Here is a 27,419-nt window from a genome sequence, read left to right as displayed (position 1 = left end):
GTTGGTGAGCTCTGAATCAGACTTTAGATGTCTGAGTTTTGATCTTCCAAAGGGTGAAAAGTGTTTGGATGTAGAACATCATGGGTACCGAAATCTGTGTCAGGTGTGAGTATCTGCTACAAAGACTTAATCCAACAGTCTGTACATTACACTGGCATGCAAAGTGTGAGCTTATAAAACTTGGTATAAAATTATCGCATTGCTATCAATATTCAAAACATTTATTTAGTCATAGACGTTATAATTACAATATGTTGTGCAGCCCCAGTTGGTTAAATTGTTTATGAACAGAAGGTGCTGAAAATCTTGGAGTATTTTCAATTGCCAGGTTGGACATTCAATAATTGTTATATCTCTTGGGGGTTGGAGGGGCCTTGGCACCTCCAACCCCCACCCTGAAGTTCCCCCCCACCAGCCCCCTACCCACGCCGAGGACGGCTCTTTCCATCCAGGAGAGGGACGTCAACAAACTCTTCAGGAGACAGAACCCCCGGAAAGCTGCTGGTCCGGATTCTGTCTCACCAGCCAGCCTGAAGCACTGCGCTGATCAGCTGTCTCCAGTCTTCACAGACATTTTTAACACCTCACTGGAGACATGTCATGTGCCAGCCTGCTTCAAGTCCTCCACCATCGTCCCTGTTCCCAAGAAGCCAAGGACCACAGGGCTTAATGACTTCAGACCCGTCGCCCTGACCTCTGTGGTGATGAAGTCCTTTGAGCGCCTTGTGCTCTCACACCTAAAAGACATCACCGACCCCCTCCTTGACCCCCTGCAGTTTGCCTACAGAGCCAACAGGTCTGTAGATGATGCAGTCAACCTAGCCCTTCACTTCATCCTCCGGCACCTGGACGCCACAGGAACCTACGCCAGGATCCTGTTTGTGGATTTCAGCTCTGCCTTCAACACCATCGTCCCAGTTCTGCTACAGGAGAAGCTCTCCCAGCTGAGTGTGCCCGACTCCACCTGCCGGTGGATCACTGACTTCCTGTCTGACAGGAAGCAGCGCGTGAGGCTGGGGAAGCACGTCTCTGACTCCCTGACCATCAGCACCGGTTCCCCCCAAGGCTGTGTTCTCTCTCCTCTGCTCTTCTCCCTGTACACCAACAGCTGCACCTCCAGTCACCAGTCTGTCAAGCTTCTGAAGTTTGCGGACGACACCACCCTGATCGGACTCATCTCTGATGGTGACGAGTCCGTGTACAGATGGGAGGTGGACCATCTGTTGGACTGGTGCAGCCAGAACAACCTTGAGCTCAACGCTCTAAAGACAGTGGAGATGGTTGTGAACTTCAGGCAGAACCCAGCCCCACCTGCCCCCATCACCCTCTGTGACTCCACAATTGACACTGTGGAATCTTTCCGCTTCCTGGGAACCATCATCTCCCAGGATCTCAAGTGGGAGCCAAACATCAGCTCCCTCATCAAGAAAGCCCAGCAGAGGATGTTCTTCCTGCGGCAGCTGAAGAAATTCAACCTGCCAAAGACTATGATGGTGCACTTCTACACAGCCATCATTGAGTCCATCCTCACCTCCTCCATCACCATCTGGTACGCCGCTGCTACAGCCAAGGATAAGGGCAGGCTGCAGCGTGTCATTCGGTCTGCTGAGAAGGTGATTGGCTGCAGTCTACTGTCGCTCCAGGAACTGTACACCTCCAGGACCCTGAAGCGGGCAGGGAAGATTCTGGCTGATCCCTCCCACCCCGGTCACATACTCTTTGAGACTCTCCCCTCTGGCAGGAGGCTGCGGTCCATCCGGACCAAAACCTCACGCCACAAGAACAGTTTTTTCCCATCTGCCACCAGCCTGGTTAACAAAGCCCGGAAACCACCCTGACACTGTCCCTTTCCCCCACACCCCCCCTTTTTTTGCTGACAGGACACTTGTAACTTGTAACTCTATGTGTTACATTAATGCTCAGCTTGGACTCCTGCTTTACTTGCACAATGATCACCTGCACTGTTGTATTGCTCTTGCATCTTATACTGCTCTATATTTACTCTCACTCACTTAAAACTGTGCACATATATTTATATTATATTGTAGATATGTTTATACTGTTTAATTTGTACTGTATTGCACCGACTACGCCAAAACAAATTCCTTGTATGTCCAAAAACGTACTTGGCAATAAAGCTTTTCTGATTCTGATTCTGATTCTGATTCTGAATAGATTGACCACCCAAAATCCTGAATGAGACTAAGTTATTAATAAGTGGAAAGTGGGCGAGTTACTTTTTTTTCCAAATTTAATTTCAAATCAGGTACTCTTAGAGCATAAAAAGTCAGCATAGTTCCTAACCCAGTTTTATTGCCTGCTTGAAAATATTATTTGCCGTGCTGACAGCTGAAACGTTGTCTTATGTTACTGTTAATAACTATCTTTAGAAAAAGATAGTAAAAACAAAAAATGTGCAAGTCTGTAACTTATTTAAATGAATGTTTTGTGTGATGATGTTAAGTTTTACACACACAGAGCCATGTTACCTTTGACTTGACTGTCTTATAAGGGCTTCCAACTCTATCTGGGACCGTTATCATTTTGAGCACTATCGTCTGCAGCAGGTGAAAGCAACTTCGGCAGGAAAACTCACTCCAACAGCCTGAATATCTTATTGGCATACGTGGTGTGAAAATAACAACAGAGGTTGCATTCCAGTCAATCATTTTGAATATTATTATTATTTAGTAGAGGTTGAAGCTTTGCGGCATTTTAAGCAGTTTTCTTGAACAGATCGAAGGCTCAATGTACCAAGTGAAATTTAAGATTACAGACAGGAGCGTCCAAACTATGGAAAGTGAGCAGATGTATTTTTTTTAGAGTTATATTAATTTTTAAAAAGCTTCTACAACATCATGACCATGTCCATGTCTATTGTAGGCGTTTTCAGAAATATGTAGCGATCTCAGCTGTGTATTACTCTTTTTGCTCTGAAAACTTCTTAAGTAAGGGTGTGTTTCAGTGACATGTTAAGAATTTTAGAAACACACTAGCATAACAAGCATTTTTGGGGTTTTTGAGCGGGGTTTCCCAGTGCATTCTGGGGTTCTGAATTGGAGGTGGTTGCAGGAGGACGTCACTTTGGTTTGGATTTTTTCCATCTAAATGTTCAAATTATTTACTGAAACCAAAGCTAAAAAATTTATTTAAAATATCTGCTGAAAATTAAACTTTGTACCCAACAAACACTGAACTAGTTGAGCTGATTTCAGCTGGAGAGTTTGTAAATAAGCATTACAACTAAACCTGAATGTTGTATAAAAATGTGACCATTATCATTAGAAGAGATCAGGAGAACTTCGAGATACTAAAACCTTAAGTAGCTTTCAATCTTTGATCAGGGAGGGAGAGTCCCACAGAACAAGCTGATGTATTGTCTCTGTCTGTCTGTGGCCTAAAATGTGTTTAATTGACCACTCACAGGTCTGTTCTTCCTTTGAGCTTCAAAGCCCCACTCACACATCTCTGTTAGCAGATCAAACCAGAGCCACCAGAGCAGCCTGTGAGTGGTCATGCTCTGAGCAGCAGGATAATTAAGGGAAGAATCTGTGTTCAGGGGAAATGGTATCTGATTATTTTTTCTTTGCAGTATTGTTCTAGCAGCATTATATCTTCAAAGTCTAACAGAAATTACAATCTGTATTTAAGTGTTATTTTCTAGTTTTGATTTAGATAGGGTTGTTCTGTTGGGACGGTTCTTTTGTTGTTGCACTTTCTAGACAAAGTGGACTCTGTGGTGCGATTGGCTTACCACTCATTGAGTTTATTGTCTATTTTTCTGAATATCATTTTTATGTCAAGGTAATAAGAAAATGTCACTGATTAAAAAGCATGACCATCTCTACATTGAGTTTTGGTAGAGTTCCCATTAAATATAGGGAATATTAGCCAGAGAAGAGAAGATTTTGTTACTAGTTTTTAATCTTTTATTCCATTTAATTGAATCCCAATATCTATATAGGGTCAATTCAAAACAAATATAATTTCAAGGCATTTCACCCCAAAAAAAAAATCAATGCAATTCAGTCATAAAGATTCAAAGTCAAATACATAAATTCAAATATGACCTTACATATCAAAGGTCCCTTCATGGTGTTGCGGGAAAGTCCACATCTGTGTGCAAGTTGTACTGACGTGCTCCGAGATGCCACTACTCGGGTACATTTTTGATAGTCAAAACCTTTCAGATAAAGCCAAAAATATCACATTTTTCTGGTGAAACTTGTGTTTGAAGAAAAATATCTTAACTGTTGCTTATTGGAAAATACTTATTATTTATTGAACCTAAAACATTTCATTGTTTTTGTTAATCAGTTTGATCAAATTTGAAGCATTCTGACATTAAGATTTTGCACATTATTTGAGACATGTAAATACCAGAAATTGTTCAGTTTTTGCAATCAAAACTGCGATTTCTGTCCATTTAATGTTTTCAGGCAATGCAGATGTGAGTGTGACATAACAATTCTTGTGCAGTGGAGCTTTGGAGTAGCAGGTTTAATCCGTTTCCGGGAGTCATCATGTAACCATTACTCTGTTGTTTTCCACTAAGAGTAACAGTGACTTGTCTCAAAATCTTCCTTATTGTGAAACATTTTAAAAGCTTTACTATTTTTCACAATGCTTCCTGCTCTTTATTTTGTGGAATTAGGGAAAAAAAGAGGAAAGGTTTAGGTTTGAGCCATCTCTTTTTGTAATTTATCCTCAGCACAATGCAGCAGGAGCCCGCTAGGTTTCGGCCCTGCTTAAGGCATTAGCTTGGAGAGATTATCCTACCATCCAAACGCTCGGTCACCAGCAGCACGCATCGTCTCATACAATCATTCCTGCTAACACGTGTCTGACATCTGCCCTGCTTTCTTCCATCACCATCACTGCAACAATCAGGGATTCAGATATCCATAGGCAAGGAGGTGTGACACTGACCTGTGTCGTACTTTAGCTGACACAGATTCATTACAGGCTGTATTCAGGTTCCTCTGTACATATCGTGTTTCCTTTCTCTGCTTGGCATGTGGGAAACTGCTCAAATCCTGGCATCATGGCACATCTGGTCCACTCACTGTCCACTCATTGTCGGCATGAATGTTATATTAGTTTTTGCCTTTTATTAATAATGCATTTGGACAATTAGATTTTTTAAGATGGCCTAATAATTCTTGGGGTTCCTCAAGAATTGAGTGCATAAGTTGTGCATTTTCTCTAATCCACACAGAATCAAAATTATACATATGGGCTCAAAGATATCCATGCACTGCCACTAATGTTTGCTTAAATATTCCTTACAAGTTGCAGAGACACTAAACTTTTTTTTTAGCCATCTATAAGGTGCTGGCATAATTATGATGGGACATTTGGCCAGTCTTCTTATCAGAATTTGTGGAAATCAATTACATTGGTTATTTGCCAGGTATGGAACCAAACTTTAAGCATGGTCCATTAATTTTCCATTAGGATCATTCTAGAATTTTAATGTTATCTTATTTTATCCTTTCCAAAACCAGTTTTAATTTGTATTTTGGTTCATTGTCTTGCTGAAGCACTCAGCTGTGCTTCAGTTTTAACCGTCTAGCTGTTGATTTAAGGTGAAGTTGAAGAATTTGGATCTGGTCAAACACTTAGTGAAATGCATTAGTTCCACCGGTAGGTGTTTGCTCCAGGAAACAAATTTAAGTAAGAAGAGGGGTTAAAATTCCTGCCAGAATTTTTCTAGTAGCTTTCTGATTGCTGCAAAAGTTCTTTCTGTATCTTGCTAAGGGACAGTCAACCAAACATTAGTGGGGAGTTTGTAGATATTTGATTTGCATAATTTTGACTCTCTGTAAATTAGAGAAAATGAACAATTAACTTAAAATGTGTATGCTGTGTAATCAGGTCTTTCTCAATAAAAAAACCCCAAATGCATCGTTACAGGCCCAAAGTAAATATGACATTTATAAAAATAATAAGCATTCTTTAAATTTTGACTGGAACTGTATGTGGAGATGTTGAAGTGCAATATACTTTGTAACTCAAGCAGGAATCCAGAATTGTTAACGAGTAAGAAGAACATAGTTGATGTAAAAAATGAAAATACTCCTTTTTTGTTGCTCCCTTAGTAAGCTAAGGAGTTATGATTCTATTGATGGTGGCATTCGATTAAGTACTCTCACACATGTGACTTGTTCTCAGGAAAAAAAGGGCTGAAAATATTTAAAAGTAACTCATAAATCAGTGATAGACCCAGTTCTGTTGCATAACTTTAGACTTCTTAACAGGAGGAATGAAACAAATTAAATCTTAAAACACTGCACTGCATTGCTCGGTCTTTTCAGTGCTGAAAAGTCTTGTATTTTAATATTTTATCAAATAATATTTCGGTCTGTTAAGGGTTGTCCTGTGAATACCAGCCCAGTAAGGCGATGGTATTTGGACAAAATAGAAAGGTGTGAAACGAGCTCTGACATTATTAACAGCATAAACTTTGCACACACATGGAATGAATTCACACAATTTCTTAAAATACCAGAATTTATTAACAAAAATAAGTCAACTCAAAGTCAAACATATTTCAATCAACAAACTCTTTACTATCCTAAAACAATCCAACTAAACTACCAAGCAGAATTAAAGAATAGGGAAGACTAATGGGCTATGTACAATATAAACAAGTTGATTAAAGATGATTGAAAATCATGACTGAAGGAGTGATGCAACATTACCATTCAATGTTATTTATGTTTGAGAACCAAGGATTATCTTGAAGAATCTGGAAGTGACGTGAAGTTAGTCTTGGAACTAACTTAGACAACCATTCACAATGCAAGATCAGATAAAATATTATTTTAATAAAATAATGTTTTAAGAATGATCTGCTGAATAAAACCAACCTTCTGGATGACTCTTTCTCAACGGGGTCTCATTAGCTGCCTTTATTTATTAAAATAATATTTAAAGGAATATTATTAAGGGAATATTTTTGAAAAGAGCCAAATCTTTCTGGAGAAATGGGGCTTAATGGTGTTTCATTAGCTGTTAGCAGTTAAAGCTAACAAAAGAAGCTGATAGCTTAGCACCAGAATCAAACACACACCTTTAAAATACTGTTAATAAAAGGGTTAAAATGCATGAGCGCGGACGGCGTGTTATGGCCGATCTTCATAAAATGGAAAACGTTTAGATCTTTTCAATCTAAATATTTCTCTATTACTCTGCCCAAACACCAAACCTTGTATGGACGCGAGTTGTCCGGGCGACGATGCAGTTTGAAGAAACGTCCACAGGGGGGCAGACCCTCTTCCCCACTGTTTTTTTTTCGTTTTAAATGCACACTACAACAACACGCATCAACACCACATTTGAGCTGGCGGAGGCAGGCTAGGGGTCTTTTCACACACCCCCGTTCGCTATTTCCCATCTGTGGTCGGAGGCCGGGAGAGGGAGTGGGCCCTCTAGTCGGGTCTGGGCTGGGATTGGGGGTTAGGTCTTGGGGATTGTCTGGTGCTGGGCTGGTGCGTTTCGGCTCTCTCGGGATCGCTTGGGTTCCCTTGGATCTCGGCCCCTGGCTTTGGGCCCTGGTCTGCCGGCTGGGGGGGTGTCGGGCTCCGGCAGGGAGGTCTTAGCCGGCATTGATTAGGATGTGCCACCCGCATCCCCGCATGGCCGTGGTGCACCATGCGGGGTGCGGGTGGCCGGCGGGCTGGGGCGCCCCAGGGGTTTGGGGTTGGCGGCGTGCCCGGTAACTGGGGCCCTTTTTTTCCACTGCTTCCTTCTGTGGTCCTGGCCTGGGGTCGGGCGCTGGGCTGCGGTTAGCGGTCGGGTGGGTGGGGCGGCGGAGCATGTCTTGTGACTGCACCGGGGCGGCTGGCGGGTTGAGATTGGCCTGGAGCGGTTGGCCTGCATGGCCCAGGTACCCGGCCGGTGCATGTATCCCTCTCATGGACTGGTGGGCTGGGGCTGTTGGCGCTGTCTGGGGGGGTTGGGCGGGCTTGGAGGTGTGCTGCTCTGGTGGTTGTCTTGTCCAAGGGGGGGGATCGGGGCGGTGGGCTGGGGGGTGGCGTGGAGGGGCTGCGGCCTGTGGGGTGGAGAGGTTGTGTCCACTTCTAGGGCGTGGGGTCACTGGAGTTTAGATCGGCTGGGCGGCGATGGTGGAGCTGAGCTGGTTAGTGTTTCTCCCTAGGCGGTCGTTGCAGTGGCAGTGATGTAATGTTTTTTGTTGCTGAGGGGAGCGTGGTGGGCCCTGGGTGTCTGCCGCTGGCCAGGGACCTCTTGGTGGATGAGTTTGTCCCGTCATGGTGCGGGGTCGGGGGTCCGGTTGTGGGTGCGGTGCTGGGTGGGGTCTGCCCTGTTGCGCCAGTGGGTGGCATTGCGGGGGGCCCTTGCCTTGCCGTTGCGGCGCGCTGTGTGGTGGGGGAGCGGGGTGCGGCGGGGGTTCTGAGAGCGGGGCTGTGTGTGGAGCTTGCGCTGTGTGGGTGTGGCTTCATCGGCTTCTCGGCCACGGAGTTCACCTGTGGGGGTGGGGATTCGTAGCGTTTGGGTTTGGGGGGATGTGTTCGATATCGGTGTCCTTGTTGGGGGTGGCCCTGTGGGGAGGTTCTTATTGGGGTTCACTGGGGGTGGGAGACTCATGGGGTTGGGATCGGAGCTCGTTGGGGGGTCGGGACTGCTCCGTCCTTGGGCGGCTCCGGTTGGCGGGTTGTTTTGGGCCATGTGGATCCCTCTTTTGTACATAGCCCCCTCTCCGGAGGTGGATGGGGGTTGTTGGGGACTGGGTTCGGGGTGGGGGCCGGGCCGGGCCGGTGTCACCCGGGTCTGCGCAGTACCGGCGCTGTCTGCCTGCCTCTGCCCCAGGAGGGAAGGAGACCGGGGGCTGGTTGCCCGTAGGGGGTACTGGCGCTTGGACCTGGGAGTATAGAGTATGCATGGGGAGTGTGAGTGAGTGTATGACGCCCATTGTTGTTTATCCTTACGTTGGGTGTGAGTGATTTTATGTGTATGCATGAGGGTGGGAGTGGGTGATTGTGACTGTGTGTGCCTGTTTTTTTTTTTTTTGCGACAGGTTGGGTCTTGGACTGCTCCCTCTCCTGGATCAGCTTCCTCCCCGCCACACCGCCTGCCAGTGGTTGGAGTCTCTGCCCGCTGGTGTACTTGTGGTTCTCGGTGTCCGGGGCCGGGTGATTTGGTGTGTGCTGGCTCACTCCTGGTGGCTGCTTGCTGGGGCCTGGCCCCCTGGGCTCTGTCGGGCCTCTGCTTGGGGGGTGGTGTGTCCCGGGGTCTTGGTCCTCTGGGTCCATGGCTGGATCTGCTCAGGCGTGGACGGCTGCTGGCGGGGCCTGTGGGCTCGTCGCTGCAGCTCCTCGGGGCTTCTGCACTGTCGCTGCTGGGTGGTTCCCCTGGGACTCTCCACTGCTCTTCCCTGGGGGGGTTGCGGTAGTCCCGGTGGTGGTTCTCCTGGGGCTCCTGTGCTTTGGGGGGCCTTTAGATGTCTGTGACTCAGTTCTCCTCAGTGTCCGTCCAAGGACCATGGGGCAGGCCTGTGGGTCCTCACACTCACTATTGCATATTTTTGTGGAGAAACCTTGTATACAAAAGCGCGTCCACACCCATACTCAGGTGTTAAGCTTCAGGTGTTGACAGATAAAAAGATGTTCTATATTGGGCTGCACCTTTCACTAAGTACATTTTATATTCAGAATTACCGTGTACTATTTTGTTAAAAAAAAAAAACAGCTGCAGGTGTATAAGCAAGCAGGGTGTAATCTTGTATTCTCTTCATCCTTCTTTCTCTCCTCCACTCTTTCCTCCTTTTCTCCCCTTTTTCCCCATCTCTCTGTTTTTTGAGCTTCTTTTTTCCTTTTCATTTCAGTCTCTGTGTCCGTAACAATTGAAATATTCCCAAAGAAGTTTATAATAAAGTTTATTTTATAAATATCAAGCAGAGCTTTAAAGCATTACTTGTGATGCTCCGCTTGTGAAAGTAAATCTGTTGGGCAATTTCTTGGCACTCAGACAACAATTCTGGGCGCTACTCTGCCGGACAGGACATGGTAGGATGGAGTTAGGGGGTGCGGCCGCTCTTTAGCTTTTAACCACGGTGATGCGGCTCCTGTTGTCAGCCTTTCAGACTCGGCTTGTACAGACAGCGTCTCTGCAGGAGATTCTCTGGAACAGTTTGCTTCTGCAGGCCTCAGAGACAAAGTAAAGCAATGCACATACCTTAATTTCCCCTCTTGATGAATGAAATAACCAGGTACACAAACAGTGATTCACTCGTACTTAACTTTGCATATTATCGCGTGATCTTATGACACCCTTGGCTCCAGTTTGAAGAGTTTATGTCTTTTTGCCAGCAAAGAGACATTAAAACGCTGTCTCACCGGCCAGCCTCGCACAGAGTCTGGATGGTAGACAAAGACTTGTGGGGGAAGTGGGGGTTTTATGTGGACAGTGGCATCATGGGAAGTTCGCTGTTACCCCCATTTCCTAAATTATGCCGGAAGTAGGTTAATGCAATTTATTTTGAAAGTTTCAGAAAAGTCCGTACCACATTTCCTGTTGTAACTCATGGCTGTGGGTCCCAACAAGGTGGTCTGTAAAGCAATGGCATCATTAAAAAATAATCCCAACCTTATAGAGGCTATAGTCCTTGATGCAGCCGTCCCAGGTTCAAGTCCTGGACCCGGCGACCTATGTCGAATGTCTCCCCTCTCTCTCAGCCCCTCTTTCCTGTCTACCTACTGTCAAAAAATGAAAAATAAAGGCCTCTATTGCTGAAAAAATATCTTAAAAAAAAAAAAAAGTTTGGACCAAGTCTATAAACTACAGGTGTAAAAACACCCAAAAGCATGACGGTACAACTAGCATTAATAGTTTCATGACTGATACTAATAAATCTGTAAATACTTAATAAGATTATCTTTTTAAGATAAACAACAAATCATGTATTAATCTATCATTTAGTAAAGACAGTGAGGTATATAATACACAAATGCTTTTAAATGAATACTATTTGGGAGAATTGAGACTTTGTTTCAATGAGCTGCCTACTCAATCAGGGAAACTACTCTCGATTTGATCACAAACAATTCATTTTCATCCTGGGATCAATAACACAATTATCAACAAATGTAAACTGGCTCTTGGCTTGAAGATGTAAACAGTCACAAGCCTCTAATAGCTTAAAGCCCTCATTATACGTCTCCTGCTATTAATGCACCGTGTGTATCCACTTATCCCGTCTGGTCACTGCTCTCTTTACCGTCGGGTTGTTTTGAATTGGCTGTGAAGCTTCTGTCACACACTTACTTATAGATTGTGCTCAATGCACTTCTAAAACTAAAGGGCACACCTTGCTGTTGACCCTGACCACCAGTTATTTCCAGTTATTGACAGTTCAATGCTTTCTTATCTCTGTTACTCTAAATATAGGTTTTATAGTACTTTCCTGAAACTGAATATAAAAAGCATTGAGAAGTAAACCAAATATTTTGGGAATTGTATCTAATGAAATATCTTAATGTTGCACTACAGTTTTCATCAAAATAAAGCGTTACCTGTTAAGTAACATCTGCGTATGTGAAATTGTGTGTGTGCTGGCATCTTGCTTTGTCCTCTATTTTCAGCCTGTTTTTATGTTGAATGGGCCCCCCCCCACAACCACCTTCGCAGATTTTCTCAAGTATAAATAGATGGAATGCTCCCTGCAAATCTCTACTAAGGGTTAGGCATCAGTGCTTCATCTGCTGTCATTTTGGAAAATTGGGAGCTGAGCTTAAGGGTAAATCTCTTGATTTTCGTGATGCATCTACTTTTCCAACCCATGTGGATCATGATCCAAAAAACTGAGATTTCCAATACAAGCGGTTTAAATGACCTTCTTTTGTAGGGGGGTTCGACACAGGGTGAGCTCGACATAGAGTGGAGGCTTGGGCACCTGGTCAAGTCCCTCCTTTCATATTTATCAGAAATATATATTGAGACAAAGTTGCATGTCTCTTGAAGTCTCTGTAACTGCTAGCGGTGTCTTTTCTCTAGCCTGTATTCAGTCTTCATGGTAGCCAACTGTACTTGCCAGTTGATTTCCATTACTTCTTCGGGTATTAAGTCCAATATTCACTGCAGCATCAGGATATCTTGTATTAGACCTACCACTGTGCCATCTGGATGGAGGGATGTTAACTACCAGCATTGCTAATAAATCCAGCTGGCTTCTGAGGCATTGCTTTGGAGCAAAAACACATGTTACTTTCTACCAGGTGCATCGGATTCAGGTGTGCTTGTAGATGTAAATAATTCCATTTGTTATTCAATGGGTGAACATTAGCAGGAAGACACAATGGTGTTGTCATAAAATGGGTTTTTGTTGGACCAATATGCAGGGAAGAACTCCTGAAGATCGAGGTTTGCAGGTAAGATGAGTCTTTATTGTCCATGGCAGGACACGGACAGGGTAACACACATACACAAATTCACACACAAGGAACAGGCGGGGAACAAAGTTAACAAATGGGCTTAAATACATAACTGAATACCAGGGGGAACCAATGACAAACGTGACCAGACAATCAGGGGAAAACACAGAACAGGTGTGGGTTTGGGGAGCAGGGAGACAGAAAACAAAGGACTAGACCAGGTAATATAACAAAAACATAAGTAGGTATGACAATTGTTGTTTCCTGGAGGACAGCTGTAAACCTATGTCTTCAAGCGCACCACATTCTATGCGTTCTTCCTCGATCAGCAGGCTCCCTTGACAGCGGTTCATCAAGCAGCTCCTCTGTCGCTATTAGCTGTTTTCTTCCGTATAACACAAGAAGTTGGTGAAGGGACTATATATTCCCCTTGGGGTGGGAACACCTTGTGTACTTAGTAAGTAATGAATGGAACATGTTCTGACATATGTTGGGAATTGAGACTAAATCTGGTGGTTTGCATTTAATCAATAAACCAGTCATATTTTCCCTGAAGTTTAAAACAGATTTCTTCTCATTTTTTCTCTTATAAATTATTGTTTGATGGTTCTAAGGATGCTGTATTGATTACATATTTTCACTTTTAAATTTTGATATGATGTGTAATCATATTTGCAGGAAAGCTGAATTGGCTTTCTGGAGCATGAGTACTGCCCAAAAAGATGCCAAACCTGGATGAGTTCAGGGATAAATGACTGATGTTGTAAAACTGCAAAATAAAGAATAAAGAGGACATTTGCTGATATCTGTTTTACCATCACCTGAATGCAGAAACATGCTCTGGCTGTATAGTATATGTTTCTGTCCTAGAACAGCCTACAACACTTCTCACTTTTGCAAATATATTTTTTTATTACATGATTCACCATTTTGCTGTTTATTTATTCCATAGCTATATCATTCTCCTACTGTGAATTTATAATCTCATTACCATTGACATTTCCCATATATGAACAACTGAAAGGAGTAGACTTTAACATTTCAACTGTTGATGGTTGGGAATAAAAATATAAGAGCATCTTTATGGATTCGCTATTGGCGAATATGAAGTGCATAATTAACTTGCAGTAACACATTAAATTTTATATTAAATTATTCGGGGTTAATAGCAGATAACAAATGCATATTTATGTTTATTATAAATAAGAATATAGACACAGATTTAGTAGATTGACCTCTGTGCATCCTCACTGTGAACGGCCTTTCTCGCTTTGTGAAAGCCCAACCACACGTGCATTGTCTGAGTGCAGTTGGAGGCCATCAGGTCTTCTGTGAGTCTTTGCAGGACTTGGCACTAGTGACACACAAGGCGCACCGTGCTGACAGCCTGAGAGGCACGACCTGATAACAATGTCCCTGTTGAGCTCTCAGCTTTTTATTGTATGTGCTTGAGTGACTTAAGGAGCGGATTTATATCCCTTGTTGAAAATATGTATTTAAACTTGATTTAATTAACTAAATAACTTTTACTAGGGCAATTAACTAGGGCTACTAGGCAGGGCCGGTTCTAGGCATGCATATATGAGGGGGCAAGCAGAAATGTGGAGGCGGCATCAACATGCCTACATATTATGCTCCAGCATGTTTATTGTTGTTCATCAGTGTTTTCTTTAAAGGATTAGGGTAAACTGTGTAGTGCTGTGCAATTTGCCTGGCTGGACTGGTTTCCCCTCAGTTGGGCTTCTTTTGAACACGGGCTGAAAACAAAATAGCTTTGGGCGGGTTGTTAAAATTTAGGCTGCTTTCACAACATTTGAAGGGTTTTTCGAAATGATTCATGGGGAAATTCTATGAAAATAGTTGTCATTATGTGGCAGAAAAGTAAAAACCTACATATCTGAAAATCTCAAAATGTTGTGTTTTTGCTCATATTTATTGTGAAAAACAGAATCTGTCCAACTTGACATCAATCAGTGACGGTCACTGGTTAACCAACTGTCATTATGAAATGATATTGGTCAATTGTAAATGCCCATAATGCCGTTAAGGGTTGATGTAATATACACTGAGATGCAGCCTTTACATTTTTAAGCTTTGACTTGATGTTGAGAGACCGCTTCATGCTGAAGGGGAAAATACAAAAGATATCCAGAAAGCTAAAACCAGACCTGCACCAGATCCCAGTTGGAACCGATGCTGGTCAGAACATGGACAGACATGTTTAGAGGCAGGTGCTCAAGCCAACATTTATTTGTAAAAATGTATTTGTAAAATTAAAATAAAAAACAGGATATATTTATGCTTTTATAGCCTCTCTTTTCTTGGCATCATGCTGCCAAATGTGTAAATGAAATAAATCAATGTTCTGCTGTGCATCCTAATCAAAAGAGACTCACTGAATCAGGTGAGAACACAGTGAGCATTATTTGACTGTTTACTGACAGTGTTGAAACATTACACTAATATTTTTCATTACTAATATCAATATAACTCACAACACTTTCATATAGCTCAACTGAAGACCTACCTTTCATTTCAAATCACAAACCTACTTTAGATAATGTTAACATTGGATCTGTTATTATGCTAATAAACTCAAAAAGACAGCTAAGTAACATTTTCCAATTTATTCATCATTTTCTGTATGCTGGTCTATATCGTAAAACATTATATTTAGCCTTTGACATATATTAGCCTGTAATGTTAACCACCCAGCAAAATGATTCCTGAACTGCTGAAGAAGAAATGTTTGCATGAAAAGAGCTCCTTGAGTTAAAGTGACTTTAACCTACACAGAACAGTTTAGGTCAGCATGCTGTGATTATAAAATACTGTTTGTTTCTATTTTCAACACTTTATTGGGAAACTTACTAGACATGGTTGTGGCCATGCTTTTTCTTTTTTTCTTCAAACTTTAACATCAATATAATTAAGTGAAATTAGTGAAATGGTCTAATTTGTTTGTATATCTCCATCTCTTTCTCTCTTTATTAAACCTGACAAACGTCAATCAACAGCTGGACAAGGCTTTAAAATCACGGATTTTATGAGTACAAAACGTGTAGGCAATGCATTATGCAGCCATGCATGGATGCTGATTGGGAGAAAATGCAACCTTTTTTAAGTGGGTGTTGCGCCAAAATGCCTCCCCCTCCGGCCCTTTTTTTAAAGAAACATTGGGCCAGAAGTAATGTTTTCAGCAGAGCCACAATGTTAAGCATACGCGGTTACTGTGTGACATGGTGTATGCAGTCGTAAAAATTGAGCTGCGTCTGCTTTGAGTCCATGCGTACATCCGCAAAGACTATGTTTTAAGTGTAGGAGGAGGAGGGAGAGGCAAGGCGGGGGCTTGTGCTTGTGTGATTGAGAATTGGTTTTAGCGTGCCAGACATTTGTTTGAAGGGGCATTGCCCCCTCTTGCCCCTGTATAAAGCTGGCCACGATACTAGGAATGAATTGAATTACTTGGCCGGATTTAGGAGGCTGTAGGCCCCTGGCCTAGAGCCAGTTTTGGTGCCTAAACAAGTTATAGCATATTAATAATAAGTTAGACTTTTACACATTAATCGATATGAACTGATGGATGGTGGTTTTAAAACGCCACCTGTAAGATAGCTACGTGTTGTCCAAGAAAAGATGTAGCCTACCCCAAGGTGGCTTCATCTATGCCAAAAAATAAATAAATAAATACCACACTTTACAAATTTACAATTTACAGAATTGTTATTGTTTCTATCCCAGGCCTGTTTGTGTCGATGCAATGCCACCTCTGAAATACACAAATAAGCACTTAAATCCTGCTGTTGTTACATCTGACTTACCATGTGTTTGGTCACAGACAGAACTAAAAGTAGCTACTATGTTAGCAAAGCTTCTGTTGATTTGAAAAAAGCTTTGGGGTATGCATTTTATGCATAAAATCGGTCCTTTGTGTGCATGCTGTCCTATGATGGAGGCTAAAGCACTACCACAAGATGGCGCTGTCGTTTGTTTTCTGGGAGATTTTATTGTTCCAGACAAAGAAGAACCTACCCATTTAAATTTCTTTATTTCAGTATTGCGGTCTAAAAAAATTATTTTTTTAGAATACAGTAACATTGCACAAGCAGTGTATTACTACTTGTGCAGTTTGAATGGTGTAAATTTGAAAAACTGTTTACACATTTGTGAATGCTGAGGTACGCATTTACGCATTGTCATACACATTTGTGAATTATGTTGTACACTTACAAATCTTGTTGTCTGCTTGTAAACTTATTCAGACTAATCTAGTTTCATATTAGACATGCTCAACATCTTCAAAGATTGTTTCCTCTTTTACATGTTGACTAACCTACAGTTTCTTTTCCTTTTTTCAGTAAAGAAAGCCAAACTTCATGGGCCACCAGGTAAGAACCCATTCAAAATGTTCTCTTTTATTCACAGTTGTATATAAGGAAATACACTGCTCAAAAAAATAAAGGAACACTCAAATAACACATCCTAGATCTGAATGAATGAAATATTCTCATTGAATACTTTGTTCTGTACAAAGTTGAATGTGCTGACAACAAAATCACACAAAAATCATCAATGGAAATCAAATTTATTAAACAATGGAGGCCTGGATTTGGAGTCACACACAATTAAAGTGGAAAAACACACTAAAGCCTGATCCAATTTTGATATAATGTCCTTAAAACAAGTCAAAATTAGGCTCAGTATTGTGTGTGTCCTCCACGTGCCTGTATGACCTCCCTACAACGCCTGGGCATGCTCCTGATGAGATGGCGGATGGTCTCCTGAGGGATCTCCTCCCAGACCTGGACTGAAGCATCCGCCAACTCCTGGACAGTCTGTGGATGGAGCGAGACATAATGTCCCACATGTGCTCAATTGGATTCAGGTCTGGGGAACGGGCGGGCCAGTCCATAGCTTCAATGTCTTCATCTTGCATGAACTGCTGACACACTCCAGCCACATGAGGTCTAGCATTGTCCTGCATTAGGAGGAACCCAGGGCCAACAGCACCAGCATATGGTCTCACAAGGGGTCTGAGGATCTCATCTCGGTACCTAATGGCAGTCAGGCTACCTCTGGCGAGCACATGGAGGGCCATGTTGTTGTAATTGCCATGTATCGCCCCCCAAATGCCACAAATACATTTTATTCAGAGTTATTTAAAATGCTTAAAATGTTTGAAGGAAAAGAGGTCGTACTTATGGGCGATTTTAACGTAAATTGGCTTGACAAAATGCGCAAGAAAAATCTTGACAACATTATGAAATCACTACAAATGAGACAAATAATAAATAAATCAACAAGAATAAAAAAAAACTACTCCAACACTTATAGACCTTGTCTTTACAAACAAACCAGAAAGACTAGGAAAAACATATAATTTAGTAACAGGATTATCAGACCATAATTTCACACTAATTGCAAGAAAGTTAAATAAAAACCGATTTAGAGACCAAAATCAACCATAAAAGAACCAAGAGATATCATTTATCTCGAAGGATTTATCTCTATTGGAAAATGACATACAGCAAATTAACTGGAATAAAATAACAGAAAATCAGTCATTAAACAAGCCTGCAATGATCTAATATCAGTTTTAAGAAATATTTTATTAAAGTATAAAAATACAAAAGAAAATAAAACTTAAAAAACAGAGTTTACCATGGTTTAATGCTGAACTCTGGGAATTAATGAAGAAAAGAGATGCCTCACTAAAAAAGTTTATCAAAACCAGATTAACAACTGATTATTCGATATATCGAAGTTTGAGAAATAAGGTCATAACATTGCTTAGAAAAACATAAGCAAACTTTTTCCTCAACTTAATTAAAGATGCAAAAGGAAATAGCAAATTGTTATGGAAAAATATTGATAAATTACTTAGAAAAAAGAAACACACCAGCTATGACAGCTCAAAATAAATGACAATATTGAAAATGATACTGAAACCGTAGCAATATATTTGAATTAATATTTTATTAATTTTGTTGAGAGGTTGGCCCAGTTGCTCCCAACACATTGCTCTTCCCACTCATTATTCTGTGATACATCAACCTTTAGTCTGACACCTGTTAATGACGCAAAGGTGGAAAAGATTATTGGGCAACTTAATAATAGCAAAGCTAAAGACCAGCATGGATTGGATAGTGTATTTATAAAAACCCATTCAGAAAGTCTGATCCCAGTCCTGACTAAAATAATAAATTGGTCCATTAGAGATGGTATATTTCCTGATGCATTAAAAACTGGCGTTGTTATACCTGTATATATGTCCGGAGACAAACGAGAGGTTAATAACTATTGGCCCATTACCATCCTCCCTACCATCTCCAATGTCTATGAAAAGGTTGTGTCAGAGCAACTAATCCAACATCTTGAAACCAATGCTTATTTAAATCCTTTGCAATTTGGTTTTAGGAAAAAATATTCAACAGAGACCGCTTGTTCCTACTTCCTTGAAGAAATTAAATCAAACCTAGGCCAAGGAGGGGTAGTGGGAGCTGTCTTCCTAGACTTACGAAAGGCTTTCGATACCGTTTCCCACAGCATTTTATTAAGCAAACTATCAAACTATGGACTGTCCAACCAGACAATAAACTGGATAACATCATACCTGAGTGGCAGAAAACAATGTGTTTGAGTAAATCACACACTGTCCACCCTTAAAAATTGCACCATGGGAATCCCGCAGGGCTCTGTATTAGGGCCACTGTTTTTTAGTTTATACATCAACGATCTCCCCTTGGTATGTGACATCAACACCATCATGTATGCGGACGACACTGTTCTGTTCACTCATGGAAAAAATATAATTGAAGTGGCTGAAAGATTAACAGGGGAATTGAAAAAAGTTTCTGCCTGGCTAAAAAGTTGTTGTCTCACCTTAAATGTAGAAAAGACTGTTGCAATGTACTTTACAAATAGACATAAATCTTTAGATTATCCAGACATTTATATAAATGAGGAAAAAATAATAAATGTTAACAGCATCACTTATTTAGGTGTTACTCTGGACCAAACCTTGACTTTTAAAAATCATGTAAAAGAAATTGTGCAACTCTTTAAAATTTACTCTGGCAAATTTTAGGTTCATCCAAGGATCCCTTACCATTGAAGCATCACATATGTACTTAAATTCCATGATTTTTTCCCGTATTCTGTATTGTGTCACTAGCTGGTCGCAGGCATGCAAAACAGTCTGAAAGCCTCTTGAATCAACCTTCAAAAGTGCAATAAAAATTAATGACAAGAAATGTAGACAGTATAACCACTGTCATGTTCTTTCAAAATACAATTTTTTAAATTGTAATAACCTTTTTATGTATGCAAACATTTGCTTACTTTTTAAAATTATTCATGGTATTAGCGCTCCTCCTCTAAGAAGGTACGTCACACTGAGCTCAGAAAAAACAACTAGAGTAACAAGGGCAACCTCTAGAGGAGAGTGCAGCATTCCAAAATGTAAGACATCTTTTGCTAAATCTGCCTTCTCTGTTGTTGCCATGAGTCAGTGGAATACATTATAACATGTACAAGTTTCTCAATGTTTGCACATTTGACAAAGAAATGGCTTTCATCAAAGCAGGTTTGCGCTCATTAGTGATGAATGTGTGTAAAAAAAGTATAGTTGGTTCATTTGAAAGTATATGAGAGTGCGAAAGTGTACGTGTATATGAACAAATAGGTATGTTTATTGTATAGGTGCAAGTGTGTGATAGAGAAATGATAAATCCCTGGAAGTCTTTAATAACTGGTGTAACTGAGGGGCGAGGTCTGTTACGATTGTATTGTATTAGTTTATGTTCACTGGTTCTCTTCTCTCATTTCCATAAAAAAAAAAATTAAAAAAACCCAGTTTGTTTTGATTAATATCAACCTGTCAAGGGACTACAGGTGGAAATTAGCATATTTTGCTATAACCTGGCACCATGCATATTTCCTGTTTTAAGGTCAATGTATTGCTGTGCACTGTCCCTGTACAAATAAAGGAAATCATCATCATCATTATCATCATCATGTGGCCCTCCAAAGAAATGCCACCCCACACCATTACTGACCCACTGCCAAACCGGTCATGCTGAAGGATGTTGCAGGCAGCAGATCACTCTCCACGGTGTCTCCAGACTCTGTCACGTCTGTCACATGTGATCAGTGTGAACCTGCTTTCATCTGTGAAGAGCACAAGACGCCAGTGGCAAATTTGCCAATCCTGGTGTTCTCTGGCAAATGCCAACGTCCTGCACGGTGTTGGGCTGTGAGCACAACCCCCATTTGTTGACATCGGGTCCTCATACCATCCTCATGGAGTCGGTTTCTAACCGTTTTTGCAGACACATGCACATTTGTGGCCTGCTGGAGGTCATTTTGCAGGGTTCTGGCAGTGCTCCTCCTGTTCCTCCTTGCACAAAGGTGGAGGTAGCGGTCCTGCTGCTGGGTTGTTGCCCTCCTACGGCCTCCTCCACGTCTCCTGGTATACTGGCCTGTCTCCTGGTAGCGCCTCCAGGTTCTGGACACTACGCTGACACACACAGCAAACCTTCTTGCCACAGCTCGCATTGATGTGCCATCCTGGATGAGCTGCACTACCTGAGCCACTTGTGTGGGTTGTAGAGTCCGTCTCATGCTACCACGAGTGTGAAAGCACCACCAATATTCAAAAGTGACCAAAACATCAGCCAGAAAGCATAGGTACTGAGAAGTGGTCTGTGGTCCCCACCTGCAGAACCACTCCTTTATTGAGTGTGTCTTGCTAATCACCAAAGATTTCTCCCTGTTGTCTATTCCATTTGCACAACAGCTGTGAAATTGATTGATCAGTGTTGCTTCCTAAGTGGACAGTTTGATTTCATAGAAGTTTGATTTATTTGGAGTTATATTGTGTTGTTTAAGTGTTCCCTTTATTTGTTTGAGCAGTGTATATAGCCTTCATAGGAAGCTTTAAGTTAGAGCAGAATTGGACATTAAATACACACATTTAAGCCACTTTTTTTGTTAGATCTTGTTTAAATTCCTTCAGAACTGCCTTCATTCTGTGAGGCTTAGATTAAACAACATTTCAGAAACACTTCTCAAAACCTTTGTTCCATATTGACTAGATGACATAATGCAGTGGCTTCAGATTCCTCTGCTGTACATCCAGGATGTGAATCTCCTGTTTTAGTGCATCTCAAAGGTGCTTTATGGGATGGAGATCTGGTGACTGTGGAGGCAACTGGAGTATATTGAACCCATTGCCATGTTCAAGAAACCAGGTTGAGATGATTCATGTAGATTGTGGCATTTACAGGATGTCCAGTTTGTACTAAGCCATCTGAATTGTGCCAAGAAAATATTCCCCACCATTACAGCAACCCCACCAGTTTGAACGGTTGATACAACGCAGGATGGATCCATGGTTTCTAACCCATCTGAATGTTGCAGCTGAAGCTGTGGCTCATCAGAGCAGACCACCTTTTTATCCATTTGTCCAGTTTAAGTGAGTCTGTGCGGTTGTAGCCTCTGTTTTCTGTTCTTAAAGGCCCATATTCTGCAAGAACAGAGGTAGAGACACATTTCTCTGTTCTTACAGAGTATGTATGGACCTTTAGCTGACAGTTGTGCCACCCAACGTGGTCTTCTGTTGCTGTAGCCCTTTTGCTTCAAAATTTGGCGTGTTGTGTGTTTAAAGATGGTATTTTGTATTTCTTGGTTGTAACAAGTGGTTATTTAGCTACAGTTGCCTTTTATCATCTTAAACCAGTCTGCCCATTCTCCTCTGACCTCTGGCATCAATATGGTATTTTTGTCCACTCCTTCTCTTTTTCTGATCATTCTCTGTGTGTGAAAATCCCAGTGGATCAGCAGTTTGAGAAACACTCGGACCAGCCTGTCTGGCATCAACAACCATACCATGTTCAAATTCCTGAATGCTTTGATTTGGTGCCCTTTGATTGGTTGATTGACTAGAATAGAATAGAATAAAAATTTAGGTGTACCAGCAGCAAAGTGAAAGGCAAATCAAAGCACAAGTGAATATCTACGCAGGATTTTTAGGTCAAATTGTTAAGATTGTGCTATTCATACATAAAATCTTTTGCAGGTAATTAATGCTGATCCTGAGTTAGTTTTTGCTTTAAGGATTAAGGTAGTACTTATGGATCCTTTTATAATGAACTTAACATGTGAGTTTGTCCACAAACCATTAAATAACCACTAAAACAAGAACATCCAACACATTGTTGGACATACAGGGGTTGGACAATGAAACTGAAAAACCTGGTTTTAGACCACAATAATTTATTAGTATGGTGTAGGGCCTCCTTTTGCGGCCAATACAGCATCAATTCGTCTTGGGAATGACATATACAAGTCCTGCACAGTGGTCAGAGGGATTTTAAGCTTCTTCTTGCAGGATAGTGGCCAGGTCACTACGTGATACTGGTGGAGGAAAACGTTTCCTGACTCGCTCCTCCAAAACACCCCAAAGTGGCTCAATAATATTTAGATCTGGTGACTGTGCAGGCCATGGGAGATGTTCAACTTCACTTTCATGTTCATCAAACCAATCTTTCACCAGTCTTGCTGTGTGTATTGGTGCATTGTCATCCTGACACACGGCACCGCCTTCAGGATACAATGTTTGAACCATTGGATGCTCATGGTCCTCAAGAATGGTTCGGTAGTCCTTGGCAGTGACGTGCCCATCTAGCACAAGTATTGGGCCAAGGGAATGCCATGATATGGCAGCCCAAACCATCACTGATCCACCCCCATGCTTCACTCTGGGCATGCAACAGTCTGGGTGGTACGCTTCTTTGGGGCTTCTCCACACCGTCACTCTCCCGGATGTGTGGAAAACAGTAAAGGTGGACTCATCAGAGAACAATACATGTTTCACATTGTCCACAGCCCAAGATTTGCGCTCCTTGCACCATTGAAACCGACGTTTGGCATTGGCATGAGTGACCAAAGGTTTGGCTATAGCAGCCCGGCCGTGTATATTGACCCTGTGGATCTCCCGACGGACAGTTCTGGTAGAAACAGGAGAGTTGAGGTGCACATTTAATTCTGCCGTGATTTGGGCAGCTGTGGTTTTATGTTTTTTGGATACAATCCGGGTTAGCACCCGAACATCCCTTTCAGACAGCTTCCTCTTGCGTCCACAGTTAATCCTGTTGGATGTGGTTCGTCCTTCTTGGTGGTATGCTGACATTACCCTGGATACCGTGGCTCTTGATACATCACAAAGACTTGCTGTCTTGGTCACAGATGCGCCAGCAAGACGTGCACCAACAATTTGTCCTCTTTTGAACTCTGGTATGTCACCCATAATGTTGTGTGCATTTCAATATTTTGAGCAAAACTGTGCTCTTACCCTGCTAATTGAACCTTCACACTCTGCTCTTACTGGTGCAATGTGCAATCAATGAATACTGGCTACCAGGCTGGTCCAATTTAGCCATGAAACCTCCCACACTAAAATGACAGGTGTTTCAGTTTCATTGTCCAACCGCTGTATGTACACATTAGAACATCAGCCGTGCCACTTTAGTTGCATCTTGGCAGATCTGACACTGGAATAAGCCTCCCTTTGGCCTATAAGCTGTTCAACATCTGAATGTCAGCTTTCTAAACCAGCTTTGGCAAGCAATTAATTGAAGCCCAGAGGATACTCTGAACATCCATTTGGTAACTCACACATCACAAATTACTCATCATGAACTGCTTTTATTATTTCCCCAAATGTCTTGGGAATCAGTAAAAAAAACATTTAGAAAAAAATATTGGAAAAAATTAATTATGATGTATAAATCTTGAATACATGTACAGTTTCATAACCTTGGTCAAAGTGGTAGAATAACTTGCTCAGTGTTTAGTTATAAGAAGTATGACATGTAAGATTATTTTAGCAGATATTTCAGGCTTCTGCAAAAATTCTGCGCTGTGTTGAAGTTTTACAAGTGAGCTATTCTAGCACAAAATGTGACCTTTTATGGTTCCATCTTGCATTATATATAGTTTAGACCTCACTTTCAATGAGGTATTGATGTCCCACTGTGTCGCAGTTAGACTTCCAACTATGCAGTCAAAGTGTTAGTCATGGTATGGAGTCTGTTTTGTCCCAGTAAAGCCCATTTTTACTTTTCCTCAGTCTCAAGAGACAACGTAAAATGGTAGCCCCTCTTCCCAGCCACTTTCCATCTTTTAAACATCTCTTTAGGCTGCAGCTGTTTGTCCCTTCAACTTGTCTGCAGGCGGTGATGAGGAGAGAACAACAGAAATGAGTGGGAGAATAGGAAATCAAGCTGGAGGAGGAGGGAAGAAAAATCAATAGATCATCACAGACAAAGGGCCACCTGCTAGCCTGAGATGACAATGTGTCATTCATTTATAAAGGAGTACATGGAGAAACATCTTTCAGACTCTTTAAGAGACAGTTACAAACTCAGTGTCCAGAAGATCATTTGTGTTGAGCAGTTTTAGGGAATGGAAATAAAGAATTTTAATAGCCACTTTGATGGATCATAGAAATTTATTTTATTGTTTCCATTCTTCCCAGTTTGGCCCAATTTACTTAAAGCTTGTGCAAATGTCAGCACCTGTCTTTCTATCATGGCTTTAGAGTTCTCATTTTTGCATCCAACTTTTTATCAGGCCTTAATGAAACCCTTGTTACGCAGCACGTATGTTGTTTGAGCTCTTACACATAAATTACATTCAGAATCCACTAAAACATGCTAAAATTATACTCTGTCACACTCAGCTGATATAGCTGCAGCAGTGCAAAGAAAAATGCAAAAGACCTGTGACTTCTTTGGTATACTGACCAGCAATTAGAATAGAATAGAATAGAATAGAATATACTTAATTGATCCCAAAGGGAAATTGCTTATTCGCTGACAAGCTACTCCATCCAAGGTGTTAAATTTTAATAATACAAATATAACCATAAGTAATAGAAATATATAATTAAGTAATTTAAATATGACTGAAAATAAAAATAAAATAAAATAAAATAATAAGCATGTACATGGAAATATGTTAATCTGTAAATAAACCTAGAAATGAGTCCGGAGAAAAATTTAAATATTTTAAATTACAAATGTTTCATGATTTTCTAAAAGCATTTAGTTGCAACATAAAACCATTAAATTAACCCTAACAGTCATGTTTTTGGACTGTGCGAGGAAGCCCGAGTACCCGGAGAGAACCCATGTGTGCACAGCGAGAACATGCAAACTCCATGCAGAAACACCACAGGCCAGGATTTGAACTCAGAACCTCAGGACTGCGCCACTGTGCAACCAGCATCTGTTTATTTACCTGTTGTTGGTATTTTATTCATACTTTTTCCCTTGTTGTGACACAGTGCTTCATCATGCTGAAAACACACAGATTATCACCAAACTGCCTGGATCATTAGAAAAAAGTTGCTTTTTGTTTTGTTTTTTTTTTACATCCCACTCTTCATTCATTCAAGTAAGTGTTCTTTGGCAATGGTTCCTCTGCAGTGTGGAAAACTCTGGGAATTTTAAGTATTTCCAGCTCTGTATAACCATGGAAAGAGAAAAGAGAGGGTAAACAAATATTTATATTTCTATAATTGCCTGTAAGGACAGACAGATGCAACTTTTAAAAAAGGTTAGCACTTTCTAAAAGTCAAATCTATCTATTTATCCCTCCGTCCTTTTGTTTATCCAGGTTTTTGCGATTTTCGTGTTTAAAACCTGACCAATGAAGAAATATCTACGATATATTCCTGGTGTATCTTAGTCTGGAAAAGGGATTTTAACATTAAAACATGCTTAGGAGAAATGCTCTCGTGTTTTCTAGTCTGGATAAAGGATATTCCAGATATCCCTAACAAACATTCAGAAGTAGGACTCATCAAAAAGCCAGTTTTTAGACCATTCTTCTGCTGTCCATCTTTGTTTTTCCTGCAGAATATCAGTCTGTCCTTTGCATTTCTGTGGCATCTTCAGTACCTATCCTGTCACAGGCCAAACATCTAATCTAACTGTTCATACTTGTTCATTTATATTATGGAGAAGCTCAGTGTGATAATTATCATTGCTGCTAAAAGGTTGACTTTAACCTTTAACTGATTAGACAGAGAGCCAGAATGCAGTTTCAGGAATCAACATCATGGTTTATGCAGAAGAAACATAGTATTCTGTATATATTAAATGATGCTGGTGTTTGAGTGTCAAAGTAATACTTTTACAGCAACTAAAACAAGATTTATTTTTGTCTTTTTCATCTTGGCTGTCCTGTAACATGATTCACTCTTTCGGAGTACAAAGAAGCTGCTTCTGATTGGTGTTCATGGTTATTAACTACACTGGGGAGGTAAAATTGACCTAGCTAGATAAAAAAGTTGAGTGTTTTTATGTAAGCCTTGAATTGAGCGGGCCTGAGTTTTGTAAATCGACTTACAGCTATCCAGACATAATGAATCAGAATCAGAATCAGAAAAGCTTTATTGCCAAGTACGTTTTTGGACATACAAGGAATTTGTTTTGGCGTAGTCGGTGCAATACAGTACAAATTAAACACTATAAACATATCTACAATATAATATAAATATATGTGCACAGTTTTAAGTGAGTGAGAGTAAATATAGAGCAGTATAAGATGCAACAGCAATACAACAGTGCAGGTGATCATTGTGCAATGGAGAGACTGCTTGGACACATCGGGTCTTTAGAAAATTTGACCCATATAAAGCATCTGTTTTTCCTCAGGGCTGTAATGACAGGCACTGAATAACGTTTTATCCAAGATGCCACTCTGTCAGGTGACACAGTTATTGATTTCAGGACAGGCAAAATTTGTAGATTTTGTCCCACTGAAATGTCCCAGTTTAGGAAACATGCTCTGATTTATGTTTAATAGTAAGAAGCAATGGATTTATTTCCAGAGGGAGATGGCTGCTGTCCCAGGACATTTCTGAAACCCGATTGGTAAATGACCCCAGAGAGAAGGTGGTTGGTTTATATGTCACTTCATCTGATTATTATAACTGAGGATTTATCCTGATTTGCAGTG

The 27,419-nt window shown here is 41.2% G+C and overlaps 1 protein-coding gene across 1 annotated transcript in view; it reads left to right on the top strand.

Annotated features, from left to right (window-relative positions):
* The window catches only part of LOC124877798 (protein unc-13 homolog B-like), a 222,850-nt gene that overhangs the window by 10,467 nt on the left and 184,964 nt on the right, over positions 1-27,419 (top strand). The window contains exon 2 of the mRNA XM_047381326.1: positions 16,751-16,780. Coding sequence (XP_047237282.1) covers positions 16,751-16,780 — 30 coding nt within the window. The remainder of the gene's footprint in view (positions 1-16,750; positions 16,781-27,419) is intronic.

Source organism: Girardinichthys multiradiatus, chromosome 12, assembly GCF_021462225.1.
Source record: "Girardinichthys multiradiatus isolate DD_20200921_A chromosome 12, DD_fGirMul_XY1, whole genome shotgun sequence".
Classification (NCBI taxonomy): Eukaryota; Metazoa; Chordata; class Actinopteri; order Cyprinodontiformes; family Goodeidae; genus Girardinichthys; species Girardinichthys multiradiatus.
This window is presented reverse-complemented; position numbering and strand designations above follow the sequence as displayed.